Here is a 20884-nt window from a genome sequence, read left to right on the forward strand (position 1 = left end):
CGACATTATCTTATTGATATTTGTATTCAGTACCCAGAACAAGAGCAGTCACTCAGAACACATATGATGAATGAATAGATGTAGCTCTTCTTTAATATTCAAAATCAATGTGCCTTGGACATGGGAAGGTAAATTAATACATCATAATACATCATAGGAAACACCATAATCTTAATTAATCATTATTTGCCCATGAAATGCCTAAAAACTTAGCAACACACACAGCATATTTTTGTTTAAATATTAATACAAGTACAGACCCTTTCTCTTGAAGTGCCACTGAGCAAAGAAATCTACCATCTAAACAAGCGATCTTTAATAATAAAATACGTGAAAACAAAAAGAAGCCATAAATGTTAGGCCTATCTCTAAGCCACAAAACTTGATAATGAATAGCCGTCAAATTGTAACTACTACAAAATATCCCCATGAACTAAACAGTGAAATGTTGTTAAGTCTCAATAGTTTCCCCACACTGATTCCTTGATATATAAAATATTTTGGCTCTGGTATGACACAGTCATGGCATTTACCAAATGGCTTATTAAATCATATTTATAAATCACAACAACATCAGCTTACATGCCCGACTAAATATAAATGTGAGGTGGACTGAAGCTGTCTCGCTGAGCCTCAAGTGTGGGAAACACATTCCTCTTAAGTTTTACTTACAAGAATAAAAGTAAACTGCATAAAGTAAATTTTTAAAGAAAAACTCAACCACAAAGCAATGTGATTTCCACTATGTTTTTTTTAAAGATTTTATTTATTTGAGAGAGAGAGAGCGCGTGTGAGCATGAGCAGGGGGAGGGGCAGAGGGAGAAGCAGACTCCCTGCTCAGCAGGGAGCCCAATGTAGGGCTTCATCCCAGGACTCCAGGATCATGACTCAAGCTGAAGGCAGCCAGTTAACTGACTGAGCCACCTGGTCACCCCTCCACTATGCTTTAAATGGTTGTTTCCTCTGCAAGCATTTCCTCTTAATTCTACTAAGAAAAAAAAAAAAGTAAAGATTACAAAATAAGGTGATGAGAGGAATTCAAAGTAGCACAGAGTAGGGAAATGATGAAATACCCAGTTTGGTTATCTACACTATGATGAAGTTAATTAAATATGTCTTATTTCTTTAAAAACTGATGAGTATCTCACTGACAGTTTTTTCCTAATTTATATTAAATTCTAGTATCAACATTCTTTGATTGCATTTAATAATATGAGTGGTATTGAGTGATTCTGATCCTAAAGTTACCGTGTTGTTTATATGCGAGGGTTCACATATGGGCTGGTCTAAGTTCAGAGTTCAAAATAATTCAACTTTTAATACATATAATGAAAAATTACACCTAAGTCACTCACCAGAACACAAAGGCAACATTAATATTGCTGCTGTAGACTAAACAAAAGCAGGAGTGATCAGTCTTTAAACTTTTACTGTTTTTCTAGCCTTAAACAGGAAAAGCATTTTGGAAATATAGGGCTCATTAAAGAACAGCCTTTAAACTACTGTTGGAACTTAGAATTTTTGCCTTATATATGGAACTCTGAACAGAAATTTATTAACCATTCTTATTTACACTTGTCAGATTTTTAAGATTTTATACTCTACAGAGAACAGCTGACATTCAACATAGCAAAGTTCATTATTAAAACCATAGTATGCCAAGTCCAAGACACAAAAGAGAAATAAAACTTTGATTTGTTAAGAAAAACCTTATCGTGCACAATTTACTTTTCCTCCTACATCACCAAGTTTATATTTTTATCTTATTTAGGATCGATGGCCTAAAAATACAATGAATTAAAATTAATTAAAAATAATTTAATACAAATAATAAATCTCCAAAATACTGGAACACAAACAAATCTCTAGGAATGCTTAAATAAAAATTCTGGAGCTTGAAAAAGAGCTATTTACATGCTTCCCTGCATTAACAAAAGGGCAGGTAATAATGATGGCTTGTATGACAATATTGTCTTTGTTAGTTTAGCCCCAACAGAACTAAAGATTTCCTGATTACAACTTTGTAATCTAAGTCAACTGAAAAGATTTCTGGGGAAGGGAAACAAAGAGGAGTCTGAGTGCTAGCATTAAAGTGGAATATATTACCTAAGTTTACTCTTCAGTGTGAGACACTGTAAATAAGAGGGGCTCCTACTTCGACAGCCCATGCTAGGTCATGACCTGAACTCACTGTACTGGTGTAAAAGAGAAAGTTGTACTGGAGTCTCAGATTTGCATGCTTCTCTGCTTCACCTTCAGGATCCTGTAATCACATAGGGCCTTACAATGAATTGTTCACCCTGTACTGTATCTCATTGTCAGGATTTTTAAACAGTTGCTTTTTTATTGTAATGAGCCAATTATGAACCAGTCACTCAAGCAGTCATTAACAATAGATTTTTTTAATTGCATTTTTAATGAATTTTATTTTGGATAAAAGCCCTTAAAAGTACCTATGGCAAAGGGTAATCATACATTGAATTAACAGCAAAATCTGTTTAATAATGACTTGTCTTTTATTTACTACAACAAAATAAATTCCGGTGAGAACGCTAACAAATTGACAGTGTCAGGGAAAAAAGGCTGGGGGTTGGGGGAGGGAGTTGTATCTACACTGCTAAAAAAATTAAAATGAAAACATGCTTTTTTTGCATTTAGCTATGTCCTCGTTCTTTCCTCATTTTAAGGCACAAATAAAACATTATCTGATCAACATAGACCTTGCTCTATATTTAAAAAATAGTTATTAATATTTTATCCATAAGCTATCAATAATGTTTAATATAATTATAAAATAAGCTAAACTAAAAAAAACCAAATTTAATGTATTCATTCCTAAAGATGAATGTAATATACAGGTAAGATATGTTAAAAGTTAAAACTGTTGCTTAAACAAAACACTATAGTGTAAAAATCTTCGTTCATCTTGAAATATTTCTATGCATGTATGAATAGAAATGTCCTTGCTGAAGATAAAAAGTAATCTTAATGAAAATGTGAATGAGCATAGTTTACGATCAGATACAAAAATGTATTTTTTAAGTTGACTCTGTTGAAATCTCCTAAGTCTTAATCATAATTAAGAGTCCACTACTCAGTGTAATTTAATAAATCCATTAATTAGGAAGTTCTAAGGATGCACACTGCCACTAGAAAAATTATCTCCTTAGGGGTTATATATGTCATACTCTGGTTGGATTTTAAAGTTTTTAATCCATTAAAATCACTCACATGCAAAGAGAAAAAATACCTCTATCATCTATCTATCTATCTATCTATCTATCTATCTATCTATCTATCTTATACCATATATATATTTCAAGATTCCTAGAATAAGTGTCACTACACACTCTGATTCTGTAAAGAAAAAAACTTTTTTGAATGTTCAAGGTCTTAAAAACCTTGCATTATCTGCCTCAAGAATGGGCTGACTGAAAACACGAGCCTCTGCAGCCTCTGGTTAATTAATCCACGGGCTGAATGACAGTGCGCCTAGGGGCATGGTGCTGGCATCCTACACAGGGTCCCAACGTGCTTTAAGCCTTGGATAGCTACATTCTGCACGCCAAGACTTTGCCCAACAAATAGCAGAGAGGCCTATAGAGCCTTTCTTCTTCTGAGACGTTCCATTTAATTAATGTAATCCCTCTTTATCTTAAAGTTTTAATAAATTTAGAAGGTGAGAAAAAATCAACACATTTATAACACTGAATGCAGTAACCAGTTGCTCTAACACTTTTTTTTATGTACCCAAAAGGCTTCTTTACAAGGCAAAAGAAAATGAAAGCAAAAAAATGTTATAACACGTTCAGAAATTTTCAAACATGCTACTTGATCTGTTAAAAAATATATTTGTACAACCCAATGCTTAAGAATTCCATTAAATGAATCTGGTCATTTCCATTTTGCTGGGCCTAAAGATTTTAATGTTATAAAAGTATAAACCATACACCCACCCCAAAACTCTTTGAAAATTACTAATACCTAATCTTGAGCTAGGTAAGGCTATTTTTTTTTAGCAACAGGATACAAAGGACATTCTCCTAATCCCTTTTACTGCCAGAACAAAACATCTTTCAAATCAAGATAAAATCGCTACATCATGAATGTTAATATCATTCTGAGAAAAATAATACCTTATGACTAGAAAAGACCATCCCTTTAGGGAGAAATGTTGTGTTAAAGTGGATTATTCTTTTAGTAGTATAATAGAATGGTTTCTACTTAGTCCCAGATGGAAAATCAAAATCTGCATTTAAATGGAAATATTTTAAAACAGATAGGAAAAAGGCTTGAACCATAAGGAATACCTCCTTCTTTACATTTTAAAAATCCAAAATGCTTCTTGAGAACTTTTCTGGAAGGCATGGCTTTAAGATTTTATATGTAGGTTTGTTTCATTTTTATGAAGAGCTTGCAGGGCAACATAATTTCAGTTTTGTGATTAACATATACTATTTATGCCTATTTTATCAAATTTATAAATTGGATCAAGAAGTTGAGCTGTGAAATTTTTAGCATTGCAGGAAACAGATTTATGGTTCAGGTTTATGCAAAGTTAATAAGAATGAGTCCTCTATTTTATTCCTATTTTTTAACCATGATGTTTTATATGTAATTCTTACAAAGCAACAGCAGTTTGTTGAAATCAAATAAAATCTGAGTTTCTTCTAGTATTCGACTCAAATCGCCACCATGGTTAGAGTAAAAAGAAAGCAAAATGTTAGGCAATATTATAACAACTGCTCTTTGCAACCTAAAAGATTATTTTCAGTTCTTCAATAGTTGGGGCAATTTTCTTAAATCCTGAAGGAGCCTGACAGCACTGCACATTTCTTAATGCTTGCATTTACTTTTACATTATAAAACAATAAAACAGCAGGATAATGTTCATGCAGTTTAGAGACTTGTAACATTACCACAAATAATTCTACTGTATTATGGCAAAACATAAGCTTTTTAAATGTAGGCTGCCTAAAGAAAGGGCAATCTATATTCATTGAAAATACATCGACAAATAAGATTGGAAATATAACTTAAATGTTGTACCTAGTTCTAAAATAATGGTTGAAACGGTTTGAAAAAGCAAAATCCATGCTAGATGAAATTTTTTTTGGTCATAAATTAAAATACAATTAATTTTCAAACATGGTGCTTATTGGCAAGAGAAAGGCTTCCCACATTTTTTCCTTTGAGTGTATAACAGACTACGTGGCTTCAGCCACCTCAGGAACCAACTACATTAGATAATTTGATCATTTTTCCTCAACAATGTTATAACTCAAGCTACTTTACAATTACCCACTTTAAAGATGCAGGTGTTTTGATGGTGACTAATGGATTGCAAATAACGGGCCAACCTGCAGAAGCTGGCCATAGCACTTCTGTTCTAAAATCAGCCCATCTTCTAGTCACTCTGTTGCAGGTTCTGATACGTCCTTATTGCCGGAAGCTGTCCATTTTTGTACAGGAAATTGTGTGGATCTCTTTATTTAAAAGACATGAAACACATCTTATTTAGAAGCATAATGGGAACAACTCCTGTGTAGGTAATGGGTGATTTTCTCACTTTCATCAGGTAATTTATTTCAATCCAGCTGTCCATGGTTCTCCTAGTGCTAACCATAGGGATGAGAAAGAACAAAGCGTTTCTCTGCTGTAACCCAATTCTCCTTTACACTGGTGCCTCCATCCCTGGTCCCAATTCCCACCTCTCACCCTCACTCCCAGAACTTGCACAAGAGAAGTTTTTCAGTGGGAGATAATATATCATTAAATCTCATCGCCAAAAGAAGCCCCAAGACACATCATCATTAGTCTGCACTAAGCAGCAAACTAAATCAGGGAAGCTGTACATGGGGCCCATCACAGAATATCCAAGACTCGCAGATCATTTAAATCACCAGGCTCTACAATTGCCTACATTAGAGAACTGTAGAAACATGGCAAATTACATTTTAAAAGAAAATGTACGCTCTCATCCTTGTAGATATTAGACTCTTACAGCAAGTGTATGAACAAACTGACCTTTAAATTCAAATATTTCTGTTCTAAATAAATGATACTTTCAGTTAGAAGGGAACCAGAGTCTAAAACCTCACCACCCACAGCAGGGCCTCAGATCAGCAGAACTGGCATCACCTAGGCAAGTGTTAGAAGAATGTCAGACTCCACCCAGACCAACTGAATCAGAACCTGAATGTTTAATAAGATGCCCAGATGACTCATCTACATATTGAAGTTTCAGAAGCCCTGGTCTAAATTTTGTTCTAGTTGCACCGTGTATTCTTCATTGAGAGACAGAGAGCAGTTAAGGACGAACAGCTTGTACTCATAAAAACTCTTAAATGTTACAGATGACCACAATTTAAATAATGAAAGAGAAAACAGGGAGAAAATATAAATTAAAACTTCAGCAACTAAATTAGGTCTAGACCCTGCAATCTTTGTTTTTTAACACTTGAAAATTCACGTATAGGGAGGTGTGCATATGCATGCCCAAATGCATATAGCAGATGAGAGAGGAAGATGGGAAAAACAGAATGAAAGTGACAGGAAAAAGAATCAGAAGAGAATGGAACTACGAAGTATGCACAGTGCACAGAGGTAGATATGTTTAGAGCCCGAAAGGAGAAGAAACAATGTGAAAACCCAGCCACTTGGAGAGAAGCAGCAATATCACCCTCAAAAACACTCCCACAGGCCCCTCTTATATATACAAGCCCAAGTGTGCTGGAATGCTGGTCATATCACTAACAAGAAACTACCAAGAAATAAGTATAACATACACAGAGTATGTCACAGAAGCTGTTACCCCCTAATACTAATTATATAACAATACAAGTAAACACAGAAAGAATTAGTTCTGAGAAAGCAAAGAGACCAACAGCAAAGGTAGTTATAATACCAAAAAGGTGATCTAATATTCTTTCTCCAAAGTCTAAATAATCATTTAGTTATAATTACCATAAAATCAACATAACCTGTTTTATTCTTACAAATGAACTTACTATTATTACAGTACTATTACTGTTATTATACTAAGTCCACTAAATTCAAAATAGTAGCACTATTGTTTTGTTTTTAATGACAATAATAAAAATAGCCAACATTAATAATATAAGGAAGCATAAGATATTTTCTATGGGATATTTAGTGAACATAAAGTCATGGCTTACACCTGCAATAATAATTTGTAGAGTGTGAAATATGCCTAAAAGATTATGCTTGATATTAAAAATATATACCCCAAATGATTAATCTCCTATGATTAATCCAATAGTCTATCAGTATTTATTTAATGGAAAAATTAGAAATAATTTCTAAATACTGCCAAACTTAATGATGCCAATAGAAAATAAACCAGTTGATAGCCAGAGAATACAATGTGGCTAGTCACAAAATAGAACCTGTCAGAAAAAATGAGTTATAATTAACATTATATCTGGAACTTAAAAATATATATATATGTTACTATGTCTTTATCTGTGTTCATCCACTTCGCACATTAGTGTACAATATACTAAAATTCAGCCCACTTCTCAACTGATCATCTTTTTAATGTAATCCCATTAAAACACTGGAAAATGACTTCTCACAATATGGGGAGGAAAAAAATCACCCTATGCCTTGCATTACATGACTGAGCTGCCCTAACACATATCTCTTTGGTTTTGTTCCAAGAGTTAAAACGCAGTCAAAGATGGGCAGAATGCTACTCCCAGCTTGTATTCACCACATGCCAGGAACTGTAAAAATAGAATTCCAAGTTGAGGTTTCAGATACATTAAACAAAGACTTAGAATTTCAAAATATAAATAATGCATGCATAAATAGGTATATTATTTATGGAAATCAAGTAGGCAATATGTACCAATGGTCTTAGAAGTAATCATATACTTTGATCCATTAATTATATATCTAGAAATCTGTCCTAAGAAATTAATATTTTTAAATGTAGACAATAATTGATGTACCCACATCAAAGTGTTATAATTTATACTAAAAATTAGATTCAACCTAATTTACAAAATTAGGGAATCATTAAGGAAATTATTATACAGCTACATGATGGAATATTAAGTAGTCATTAAATTATGTTCATAAAGAGGTTTTAATGGCATGGAAAAATGCTCCTGATATTTTAAGTTAAAAGAAAGCAGTCTACAAAGTTATATATACAAATGATTATACACGTGTGTGTGTGTATCTATGACAGTATATTAAATATATATGTGCAGAAATATGTCAAAATGTTAACTCTGAATGACTGAATTTTGAGTAAGATCTTCATATTTTTTATACTTTCATGTCTTTTCCTTAATTTAAAAAACAGTTGTAAGTATCAGAGAATATTAAGGAGTAATTCAGATAAAAAAACAAGGCATGAAGAACAAGGGTGAGAACGCTGCAAAGTTACAACAAAGCTATTTCGCTAAATAGAGAAAGTGTGTGTGTCTGCAAGAGGAGTACTAAGAACCTAGTCCCACAGGAAAGAAGCTTTTGGACTACCTGAAAGGTAGAAGACAGATGAAAAACACAGATAGGTAAGTATAAAGACAATGAAAGTATAATAAAAGAATGGAGAAAAGTCAAATCTATTAGAATCTAATAACTACACAAAGAAAGCAAAGGAGACATCATCAATGCCAGTGTTATTTTTACCATGCAAAAGCATCAAATAGTTGCAGAAAGCAAAATACATTTATATTTATATATTTTAGGAGGCTTATTCCAAATCTTGGGTTAAATATAAGAAATTGGTTACTATCAAATCATAACAAAACACAATTTATAGATCCTCATTTTGTTTTCTACAAAGATTGCTTTTTTTCTTTTCAGAGTTAAAACATCTTTAAACTGTGCAGATAATGAAAATTATATACTTAAAAACGTGTATAATCCACAAATTGCATCTTTTATAAAACAATATTTTAGCTACTTTGTTAATTAGTAAGTTTGTTGTAATTTACTATACTTTCCATTAACGTTCCTTGGTTGTAAATGCTTCATAATTATTTCTATTTCAGATTGCTTGATGGATCAGTTGATTTCAAATCAATAAAAACATGTGTTCAAGAGTAGCCATGCTAAAGGCATTATATAAAACAGATAATGCAGTGAATGCAATGATTTTACACACAGTAGGGAATTGGTAATTATCAATTAACCATAAAGCAGAAAACATCAACATAAGTTTACATCTTCTAACTATGTAAAATCTTCACAAACTAGATTAGTTTTATCTGTTATATAGCATTGTTTTGTCTAAAATATACACAAATAACAGTCTGAGAAGAAACAATATGCATAACAGCATGAAGGAAAAATCAGGCTAATCAACAGAATTTCTGTGTAAGTATAAATGCTTAAAAACTCCATCTGAAAACAAGACCCACTGATACTAACCTAAAATTAAAATTTATAATATTACCTAGCCTTTGACAGAATCTAGTCTATGATGGCCCTAAAGAATGTCTGAAATAAATGTGAAGATGCTTCCTTAAGTAATGGTGGGGGGCACTTACTGGCTTTCCAAAACAACTAATTTAAAATAGGAAAGTAAATACAGTCTAATTAATGATCTTGGGATACACTGAATTGAAAGTTTGATTTAATTTTAGTATTAAATCATACTTCACATTTTGGCAAACACCTTACAGTAGTACTGTGGTGGAAGCATTAAAAAACTATGCTAATATGTAATTATCTGCTCTCTATTGGAGAGGACCAGGACAAGGAAGAAACCTAGAGACTGTAAGACTGAACTGGCTAAGAATAAATGATAAATTATTTCAAGGTATCAATCAAAAGTATAAATCAAATCAAGAATCAAAAGTATAATTCTCAAATAGGCACAGATAGTGCAATACTGAGCCTTAAATATCACAGGATTCTTAGGAGAAACTCAGCAACAATGGCCAGATGAGGAAGGATGAATGCCAAGTCATAGAACAAAGAGGTACACTATAAGGAATATGGAATATTTTTAAAAGAGCAAAGAATTCACCACAAATAATAACTGTGATGAATACATAGCAGTAACCTTCTCCCTCCTTGAGATAGGCACTGCGCCTTAATCTACATCTCCAGCAACTAGAAAAAAGCCTGCAACAAACCAAGAGAAAAAAAAAAAGTATATTAACATTCTGCAACTCATACAGCATGTGTAAACATTATGAATAACAGTTATATACTGTGTGACTTCTTATCTTTGCACCTCTAGAATTTATCATTTTATTGAAGTTCAAAGAAAAAGGCATATAGAATAAAATCATCTGACGAAGTTCCTCATATTGTTTTCTCATATAAACTTTTCAAAATGTTGGTGATGTGCCCATTTTCTGTCCACAAAGCTTTCCCAAGAAGAAGATTTTAGTAGATGGGCCCCTATAGAAAAACTGAACTGTGGAAAATATTCAATTAATTCCAGTTGGTATCCAGCTAAAGCAAAGTCCAAAACAAACATACTGAAATGCACATAATTTGACTTGATATTTGCCAATGCCAAAGCAACTGATACATGAATGACTAAGAGGAAAGACAAAGACAAAATAAGGAACAAGAGAATTTCTACCACACTATTCCTGAATTCACAGAAGGACAGTTAGCTTCTCTAAGAACCAGATCAACAGAGAAACCATGACAGATAAAAATGATCTTATTAAACTAGTTAAGAATGAGCAATGCTCCATTGCTCCCATGCAAGAGAAACATTTTATCTAGTGACTTGGATAATATTATTAATATTAACAATACTATTAACATTAGTTAACATTATTATTATTGGGACGCCTGGGTGGCTCAGTTGTTAAGTGTCTGCCTTCGCTCAGGTCATGATCCCAGAGTCCTGGGATGGAGCCCCACATCCAGCTCCCTGCTCTGCGGGAGGCCTGCTTCTCCCTCTCCCACTCCCCCTGCTTGTGTTCCCTTTCTCGCTGTGTCTCTCTCTGTCAAATAAATAAATAAAATCTTTTTAAAAAATTATTATTATTATTATTAATGTAATAGTTAACATTTATTGAGGCTTCCTTTATGATCTATTTTACATGGATTATCCCATTAAATGCTCATGACAATCCTATGATGTAGGTACTATCGCTAACCCCAACTTTACAAATGTGAAAGCCACAGTGTAGAGAAGTTAACTAAACCAAGGTTGTATAGGTAGCATGTGGTAGAGCCTAGAACACAGACACGTCTGACTCCAGAAGCCCCACTTATCTCTTGTAGGCAAAAAAACAAAAAACAAAAAAGCATTTCTTATTACACACAATACTGATTTCCCTAAATATATGTAATTATAAAGATATCATTGGACATCATTAAAGTAAAAGATGAAAATATACAGTGTGTAACACGGGTTCTCAACCTTTTTGGTCTCTAGACACTGATACGTGCAACATACTGTCCCTTCTTACAATCCAGTGATGGAGGTGGGGAGGAAATACCATCCAGTTAATCCTGATATACCCAGAGCTGTCTGTCCCACCCTGAGAATTCCACAATATACATACCTATATCTTTATGTATAAGCAATGCTACTTATAGCCCCATCCAAATCTTGCTTGTGGCTCAAAGATTAATAAATAAAATGTATATTTAAAGATTTTGCCACAATTCTCTCATGGAAGACTCATTAACTCATAATAAAGAAAGCTAAATTAATAAAAAAGAATAAAATGTTACTTTTTCTTGGGTTTAATCTGTTTCATTCAGCAGCAATGATCTTGTCTCATATTCTACTACCTTGAAGAAATTTAAAGGATTTCTTTGGAGGACTGCTATAAAATTATCATTGACATTTTAATTAAAAAAAAGAAATGTATGTAGAATAAACAGGACATTTCCTCTAACAGTCTGCAGTGGCTGCTCCATTGCTTCTTTGTACAGTCTTGGTAAATTATGCAGGCTCTCACTAGACAGAGCAGTTGTATTTCACTGTCTTCAGTAATGTAATCTACATTTATCATTATTTTAATTAAGCAGATTCTTAATTTGGTACTTTCATTGCAAAGAAAAATACCTTATTCATTTTTTTTTTTTTTTTGTAGACAGCATCTTGTCAGTCTTATAAACCAGAATTTAATTTTAAACATGATTCTTACTGCAACTGGTCAGTATTTTTTTTTTTAAACTACCATATTTGGTTTATTAAAAGCTTGTTCAGTCTCATTCTATCGGTTTAAAATATTGGTTCCTTCTTTATAATGTTTAAAAAAAAAAAGTTACTTCCACAGTTCTCAATTTTAACCCAAGTAATATACTAAAAACAATGTGATTTATTATAATATTAAACTCAGGATTCAAAATTAATATGAAGCACAAATAAGAACTCTACAAGAAAAATAATGCTTTACTCAATGTTGAGAAAATTCAATTCACAAGTTCTTTGTGCAAGATTATTTTTATCATCAGGTCACTTGAAGTGTCTGAATCTATAGCTAAATCTATCACTGTGGAATGCAATAGCTTTTAATCATCTTGAAGACAAGTTCTGAATATTTTTATTCATTTCCCATTATTATTTGTAGTCAAAAGTTAATTTCTAAAAAATAAATTAGTGAATTACACTTGAAATGTGCTTGCCTAAATGGTTCACATAGAAACAATTACTCTAATAGTGCAATATCACACTAAACTGTGCATTTTAATACATATGGTATCTCAAATCCTCTATGTCAGTAAGGGAAGGCCTGATATTTAAAAAATTCTGTATTTAGCATATATTAATTGAGCATCTTTTATGTGCCAGGTAAAGAATTAGCTGCTTTGAATTCAAACCAAAGAACAAAGCCTCTGCACAAAAGAGAGAGAGAACATATGTGTACACACACATATACGTATATGGTACAGTAAAGTGGTTTCTAAACTTTGTTCCTTCAAAGAGAGACTTTAGGCCCCCATCTTCACTTCAACCAGAAAAGCTCCAGTTTCATCTATTTTTATAAATCAGTCTTTTTTTGTAACTGGGTAGAGAAAGCAAAATCCACTTACCTAGAAAATATGAAGAAAGGCTCTAGACTACTACTGACAACACAGGCAAATGAAAAGTATCCTAAGTTTTCTCAGATACACTAAGGGAAAAAAAAAAAGACTCTTTTCTTGAGTTTCATTTATTATCAGTTTTCACATGTTGCCAAATATTGGTTTGTGGGTAAATGTCCACTAGAGTTTATAAACATGGCTTATTTAAGAAGTTTGGGGATGAAGTCTGTAAAGAATTGAAAGTTAATGTGCACCTCATTTTATCAGTCCACATTACCAAGAAATGCCATGTCAGCTTTCGGATTCACATAAACCATCAGAAGTTATTAGATGGAAATTTTTGAAAAATCTAAAGTACATTAAATGTGTTCTAGATTTTTATTAAAACTTCCTTGTATAAAACAATGCCATTTACCTTCACGCTGTGATTTTTGGAACACAGTAACCATTTGGGCATTTATAATAACTTGGCCAACTAATATATATTATATCTAATCCCTCACAAAAACCTCAAAAGATAAGCTATTTTTACTCCCATTTTGCAGATAAGGAAGCAGGCTCAGAGAATCAGAAATGTGTTCACCATTACATAGTGAATACATGGAGAAGCTAGGATTTGGGCCCATGCCCTTTTTACTAAAACACTTTCAGAAGCAAAATAAACTTAGCCCATGGAATTATTCACTTCTAATCACAGCTAAATATGACATCTGCTTTTATTATCTAATAACTTCACATAAAGTTGTGTTTACAATGAAAAATTTAGCTATCAATATATATAATCAAATAGGTAACCAATAAAGAAAGGAAGGCAAATCTAAAATTTAAATCAATGCTAATGAATGACAAATACTTTAGACATTGTGTAACTCCCTTGGTTTGAATTTAAATAATGTCCTGTATAAAGACTGGGTTGCCCAATTCAGGAACAAGTAAAAGTTAAGTTCTAGGCAGCCCACTTAGGCTCTAATTAAATAGAAGACATGAGTACAAAGGAACTAAATTATTTTTTAAAATACTCCTATTGGAACTCAACTTCAAAAAGATATTTCATGAAGAGACAGTACAGCTTGTAAGATTCCTTCTATCTCAAATTACTCTGATGAATGTCTGATAAAACTTGAGATTTACCACTGGGTAACAACAAGAGGTAGCCAATAATTCTAAATGAAAACTCAGAATGGTCCTTTGTTCCCTTTGTTTAAAGTAAAGCCGCTAGTGAAAAACAAGAATGTCTACTTAGGAAAAAGGAGTCTCTTGTCTGCACAAAAATTAAATTTAAATATCCTGCTTCCTACCTGAATATTTCAAATCATCTACATGTATCTACTGTTCACTAAAAGACTACAGAGGGCACTGTTGCATCAGCTTTGAAGCTTTACAATAGAAACCTAGAAAAACTATAACATAACAATTTCTTAAAGGGTCAAATGCATGGAAATCTACCAAGCTTAATATAAGGGATAAAACCAAAATGTATATTTTTTTAAAATAGGCTGGACTTCACTGGGACAAAAAAAAAAAAAACTTAACAGAAACAACTGTCAAATTGAGAACACTGCACCGCACACATTTTGCATTTCCTTTTGTAGTGCTTTCATGAGAAAGGTAACTAATCATAGCACCTCCTTATCCAATGGAAACAGGAGCCCATTGCAGAATCCTTTTTACAATCAATAGGAAAATGAATGTGGCACCTCATGCAATCTTTCCATAATTCTATCAACAGAAAGAATGCAGTCTGTTTGCATACTTTTGTCTAAAAGGCCAATTCCATTTGTCCCCTCTTTGGGTAAAATGACAGCTACAGATCAATCACTCTTGCGTGAAAGTAAACACACTGCAAAAAAAAAACAAAACAAAAAAAGAATCAAAACTGAAATCCTCACCGTTTTTAAACGTAATTTTGTTACACACATAACAAACTCAAAGCAAAATAGAAAAAGCAGGTTTTTCCTCATAGACATGCATTTTCGTGCTATTGTGCAATAGTACTGGGATACAAAATTTAAAAGTTAACTCACAAATATTATAATTAGATATGAATAGCATTCAATTAAGCTTCTGTACATTTTTCTGTTCTCTCACATCATTCCTGCTACAATTCTTTGAAACTAAATTAAGTACAGTGCCAGAGGTTTTTTAAATACATGTTTGCGATGTATTACAATAAGACTAATATATAAAATATAAAACTTTTTATTACACTACCACTTAATTTTTTCCACTTGCTTATTCACCAAAAATTCAGATTTCTGATACTACAAATAATACAAAAATGAAAGAAAGTTATTTTATTTTGGTAATTTAAAAATAATGTCTCAAATTGCTCAACCTCTGTAGAAACACTAACATTAGCTGTAAGAATTACATCATGGCCAGGCAACTAGAGATAACATGTAAAATGAGAAAGGAGGATACTCATTTATGCATATCAGATCACAACATCACATCACATATTAGATAAATCAACATTAATACAGGTGTCATCATAAAAGGCCTCTAATAAAGAATCTCAAATTCCCTAGAAAAACAGTATACAACTCATTTTGTCACTCTCAAACTTCCAGAGAGATTAGCACCTTCTCTGAAATCAAAGCGCAGAACTGTGAAAGTGTTAAAAATTCTTCAATAATATGTCAACCTACTCATAAATCAAAAAAGGGGGCAGGGGCTTCAGATGGTACGTAGATTTCATTTTATGACAAAAACCTCGGTTTAACAAGTTATTTTCAGCCAATAAAAGTCAAAAGTAAAGCATTGTTAAAGTAGGCAGCACTGACTCTAACGCTGTAACTTATTAAGTTAACCAGAATGCTACTTGAGTATTGCTCCCTTAAATTATTAATTTATGAGTTTTAAGCGCTTTGTCTCCTCCTGAGACAAGGTGGTTTGCAGGTATGCTGAATGCATGTAAATAAACAGAAAGCTTTTATAATAGTCTAATAACACACCAAACATAATAAAACAACCCTTTTTAATGAACACTGAATGCACAATCCTATGAACCAAATTTATATAAATGGGCTATATAATTTAAAGAAACTGTAAGATCCTCTAGGAAGTAAATGCGCAAATTCAGAAAAATTAAACACAAGCCTATTGATTTTCACTGATCTGATAAAATGCTTACAACAAAATTAAAATGTTGCTGTGCCTATGTTACATGCAATTTTGGAGAAATGTAAGAGAAAATGTCGTAAGCTGTTAGAAAATTTATTTGCAATACTGCTTTTCATCTACCTTAAGTATGACTGCAAAAAAAAAATCAGGTAATGTCTTTTTAATATTCAGTGTATTTAACTAGATATTTTAGTTTACTATTGTAGAAAGAAATGCAGCATATTAAGATCAATTTTAGTTAACTCTAATTTATGCAAAGCTTGATTGTGAGCAATAGCTGCTAAAAGGATGCAGCATTGTTGATTCATATACAAGCATTTTACTTAACTACATTGGATAATAGCAGTGCTCCTAAAGGAGTATAAAAAGCAAAGTGATTAGCAGTCATTACTGTTAATTAGTGCTCACATTACATTCCTTGGGATGAATCTCCTTTAAGTTGAATACATGGGAAGTTTATTTTTTAAAGAACTGCCAAACCTTGCCTAGGTAAGTATTAGAATAAATCGTCAACTATCAGTAAACAGACTAAAAAACAGGGACAGATCAGCATCCAATTAGTATGTCTAAGTTTTTAAACAGGAAAAGGGTTGAGGGGAATGAGTAAAACTGGAAACTCATACTTCACATTCTGCAATCTCACTGATAAAAGGAGGAAATGTGTGTTTATCAAACTTGCTGTGAGTGCACAGTTCATTTGGAGTCCTGTAAACAATTGCCTGACTGCCCACTTCCAAATGCATGTGAAAATCTTGGAGATTTGGAGCATCATATTCAGCAAGCAAGGTCACTCTAGTGATGCCCTGGAAATGGGAAATTAGGAAAACGTGGCAATCAGAGGTTTAGGGCTGACCAGAAAAAGCCCTCAGGCTGGTTTACCATCTTTCACCACCAGTCAGGCTGTCTCTGCTTATTCACTATTAACACGACAGGAATGAGAGTGAATGAAAAGAACTCCACACACCTAACTGGGACATTGGCTTTCTTGTTTAGAAAATGATAGGCATTTGTCACAGGAAAAAAAAAACAAAAACAAAAAAACCCCACAACAACCATAAAACTCAAACACGGCTTTCAAGAACAAGCTCTGAAAGAAAAACAGGCTCCTCATGAACCTTCAGCAAAGAACCTAGGGAATGGCGACATCCTGTTGATTCTCAGGTTTCCTCTCTTCCTATACCATTCTGTGCATTTTAAAATGGAGGCAAATCTTTGACAAAGAAGCTTTAAATACAATGTATGGTCATTAGAGGTAAAACGTTTAAAAATTCAAATGTGCAAAAATTATACAATCATTCTTATTACTTTGTATATGCAGATCTAAAATATGTCCTTCAATTATTTTCCTATGCATATATTCTACAAATAAGTTTTACAAAAATACAATCATATACCATTCAGGGTTTTTGGTAATCTATTTGCTTCTCTTAATAACATACACAGATGTTGGGGTGCCCTGGTGGCTCAGTTGGTTAAGTGACTGATTTCAGCTCAGGTCATGATCCTGGAGTCCCAGGACTGAGTCCTGCGTCGGGCTCCCTGCTCAGAGGGTAGTGTGCTTCTCCTTAGGACCCTCCCCCTTCTCATGTTCTCTCTCTCTCAAATAAATAAATAAAATCTTAAAAAAAAAAATAACATACACAGATATATTTCTATAATTTCATTTTGATGCTATATAGATACACCATAATTCAGTTTGCCAGCCATTTCTAAATCTTTGAATACATCTTTATTTCCTTAGAATAAATTTCCCAAAGTGGAAATGCTTGGTAAAGAGTCTATTTTTTGGGTCTGATGAGATCTGCCAAATTACCTCAAAAAGGCTGAACCAATTTATAGGGCTGCTGGTAGCACATAGGATACCCATTGCTTCAAAACCAGTATTATTTCTTAATCCTGCCAAAGTGATAGCCGCATTTTTGAGTTAGTGAGGTTGCACATTTTTTGGCCATTTGGATTCCTTTCTCTATGAACTGCCTGTTCATATCCTTAGCCCATTTCTCTATTTGGAGGCCAGCTTTTAAAAATCCAAAAAATAGTGAGAAATTCTTCTCAAATGCTACATTAGAGGATCCCCAAAAAGAGATTAGTTTGAAGAGGTAGATGGTAATTATATAGACATTCAAAGACCCTATCAGGGTGGGTAACTTCATATGAGACTCTTTTACAACATATCATACATATTATAGAAGGAGACTTCCCAACCTACCCAAAAAGAAAAATTAAAAACTGAACTGGTTTAAATATTATCTCATTGAAGCTCCCTTTATTTTCTATAAATGGAAAATCTATTATATTAATCTATTAATCTGGAATTAACAGTACTGTTCTGTTGTTGTCTCTCTCTCTCTTTTTTAATTTTCTGTTATTCCAGGGAACAGTTTGCACACACAAAAAATGCTAATTGTCTTATTAGCTATTTTGGTAAGTCATGGAAACAGACTGTAACTATAGATGATGGACAGGTTCCTCATGCTATTATTACCCTGGATCAAGGACTTAATTAAAATGTGTCATTCTTGAGAGAAGTACTAAGCATAAGAAAAAAATGAAAAATGCCCTCTCCCCCAAGTGAGCTCAATTAGGGCCTTTTCTCACAGAACCAAGGAACTGACAAAGTAGCCAAATATACTAATTCTTACTTTATCTTTAGAAACAGATTTAGATTAGAATATAATTTCAAGCTATAGAGCATGTCTTTTCTTTTTCAAACAAACCATAGATTAAAGCTGTTACCTAGAACAGTGCTTTTCAAACTGTGTTAAAGACAAGGTTTTTTTCTTTTACTTTCCAAAATTTTGAAGACAGAAATGTCTATAAAATATGATTAAAATAAATTAGAAAAAAAAAAAGAAATTTTAAAAAGATATAAAATACAAAGCATTTTTGTTATTAGACTCAACAGATACAAAATTACTCTCAAACAACTATAAAAGTTTCCAAATGCTTATTTTCCATTTCTATAAATAGCTGACCTTGGACCAACAACAATTACTTCATGGACTAGCACCAGCCCCTAGACCACACTTTAAGTAGCAACAATTTAAAATAATTCTGAGAGCTATGAAATGAGATGAGATCAAACACAGATAGATCACTTTGATCCTTGACTCAATAACATCACTTCCCCTTATCAAACCACATGCCCACCCCTCTGTCTCACTGTTAATTCGCACATGCCTGATTGGTTTATACATATGTACTATATATGTACTATTATATGATAATATCTGCATGATAACATGAGATCATGCTAGGAGGCAAAAGAACACAGTGATTAAAAGTAGGTATCATACTACTTTCTAGCTGTGTAATCTTGGACAAGTTAGTTAACCTCTCTGTATCTCAGTTTATTTGCAAAATAGAGAAAATAAACCAGAGTTGATAAAGATAAATTAGAATATAATGTATATAATGTATAACAGTGCCTGACAGATAGTGCTGCATAAACAATATCAATTAAATTATAATGCAGAAATAATTGGAAAAAAAATCACAAGGCTCTGGGCTTTCTAACAATTAATATAAAAAGAAAACTAGAATGAGTTGCATGATTTACAGTGTTCACACAATAATAACTGTCCAATAGTTATAGTAAGGCAAAACTATTACAAAGACCAGGAGAAATTCCACCCCTGGAGTGTCACAGAGTTGAATGTGTGATATGGTAAAAATCTGGGGCACCTGGGTAGCTCAGTCTGTTAAGCGTCCAACTCTTGATTTCCGCTCAGGTCCTGATCTCAAGGTCCTGATCTCAAGGTTGTGAGATCAAGCCCAGTGTTACGCTCCATGCTCAGCAAGGAGTCTGCTTGAGATTCTCTCCCTCTGGCCCTCGGCCCTGTGTGCACACTCTCTCTCTCAAATAAATAAATGAGTCTTTAAAAAAAAAAAGATATGGTAAAAATCCTCAACGGCACCCTTAGAGCAAATGTATAACAAAAATTTTGAGCATCTCACATGGACAAGGCCTCATGTTGAGCACTGCAGAGTATCCAAAATTGAAAAACACACAGTCTTTGCCTTTAATAGGTATAAGCTAACAACGAAGATATACTGTATATGCAAATAATTATATAAAACAAGGTATAACGTAGTAACTTCCCTCAAGTCATTAAACACAACAGAAATTCAAAAAATGAAAGCTACACTTAAGGAAATCACCTTTTGAATCCCTATTCTCCTTCAACATAAAACCCAAGGGTCTATTATGAGCCAGCCAAACCATGTACAGGTCCCCAAGTCTATTGCTCCTTCTCTGGTCCCCATCACTTCCTACCTGAAATTTTAAGATACCACTTTGCACTCTATTCTCTTTGAAATTTTAATATCCTTCTTGAGAGATGCATGTCATCCTCATCTGTTCTCAGGTGCTACCTCCATTCTAGTCTCCTCTTTACTCTTTTTAAGCCCTAGAGGGCTCCTCTGACCTTATAGCACCTAGCACAGTACTGCTACAGGCTCAAAGGCCAACTGATTCCTGAGTTGAGTAGTCATGAATACCCTCAGGTTACAAGGTTTTCTGAAATTGATGGCTAAAACAGTAATTAGACTTTTGAAGAGACCAATGTGAGACTATAATAAAAATCTGGACCTCTCCCCAGAAAAATGTACATATACAAAAAATTAGCACAAAATCTCAGAGTTCAAAAACACCTCTCTCCCCTAGATTAAGAAATCTTGTCTTATATCACATTATCCTGCACTGAATTCCACTAGACTGATTTTTTTTTTTTTAAGGTCAGAAGTAGCATCTTCTTTTTTTTTTTTTTATTCT

At 33.2% G+C, this 20884-nt stretch overlaps 1 protein-coding gene and 1 long non-coding RNA gene across 3 annotated transcripts in view; both read right to left on the reverse strand.

Moving 5' to 3' along the window:
• The window catches only part of DPH6 (diphthamine biosynthesis 6), a 165054-nt gene that overhangs the window by 112322 nt on the left and 31848 nt on the right, over positions 1-20884 (reverse strand). The window contains exon 4 of one of the 2 annotated variants that reach the window (XM_081830848.1): positions 15342-16913. The exons of the other annotated variant lie outside the window; for it this stretch is intronic. Within the exon in view, the coding sequence (XP_081686974.1) occupies positions 16728-16913 (186 nt within the window). The 3' untranslated portion in view covers positions 15342-16727. Of the gene's footprint in view, positions 1-15341; positions 16914-20884 lie in introns of those variants that run through there. 2 annotated transcript variants of the gene reach the window in all.
• LOC145723479 (uncharacterized) overlaps positions 17336-20884 on the reverse strand; it is an 11286-nt gene continuing 7737 nt past the window's right edge. The window contains exon 2 of the long non-coding RNA XR_014148571.1: positions 17336-20822. This is a non-coding gene — a long non-coding RNA (uncharacterized LOC145723479). The remainder of the gene's footprint in view (positions 20823-20884) is intronic.

This window comes from Leptonychotes weddellii, chromosome 9 (genome assembly GCF_054177405.1).
Source record: "Leptonychotes weddellii isolate Sample4059 chromosome 9, ASM5417740v2, whole genome shotgun sequence".
NCBI lineage: Eukaryota > Metazoa > Chordata > Mammalia > Carnivora > Phocidae > Leptonychotes > Leptonychotes weddellii.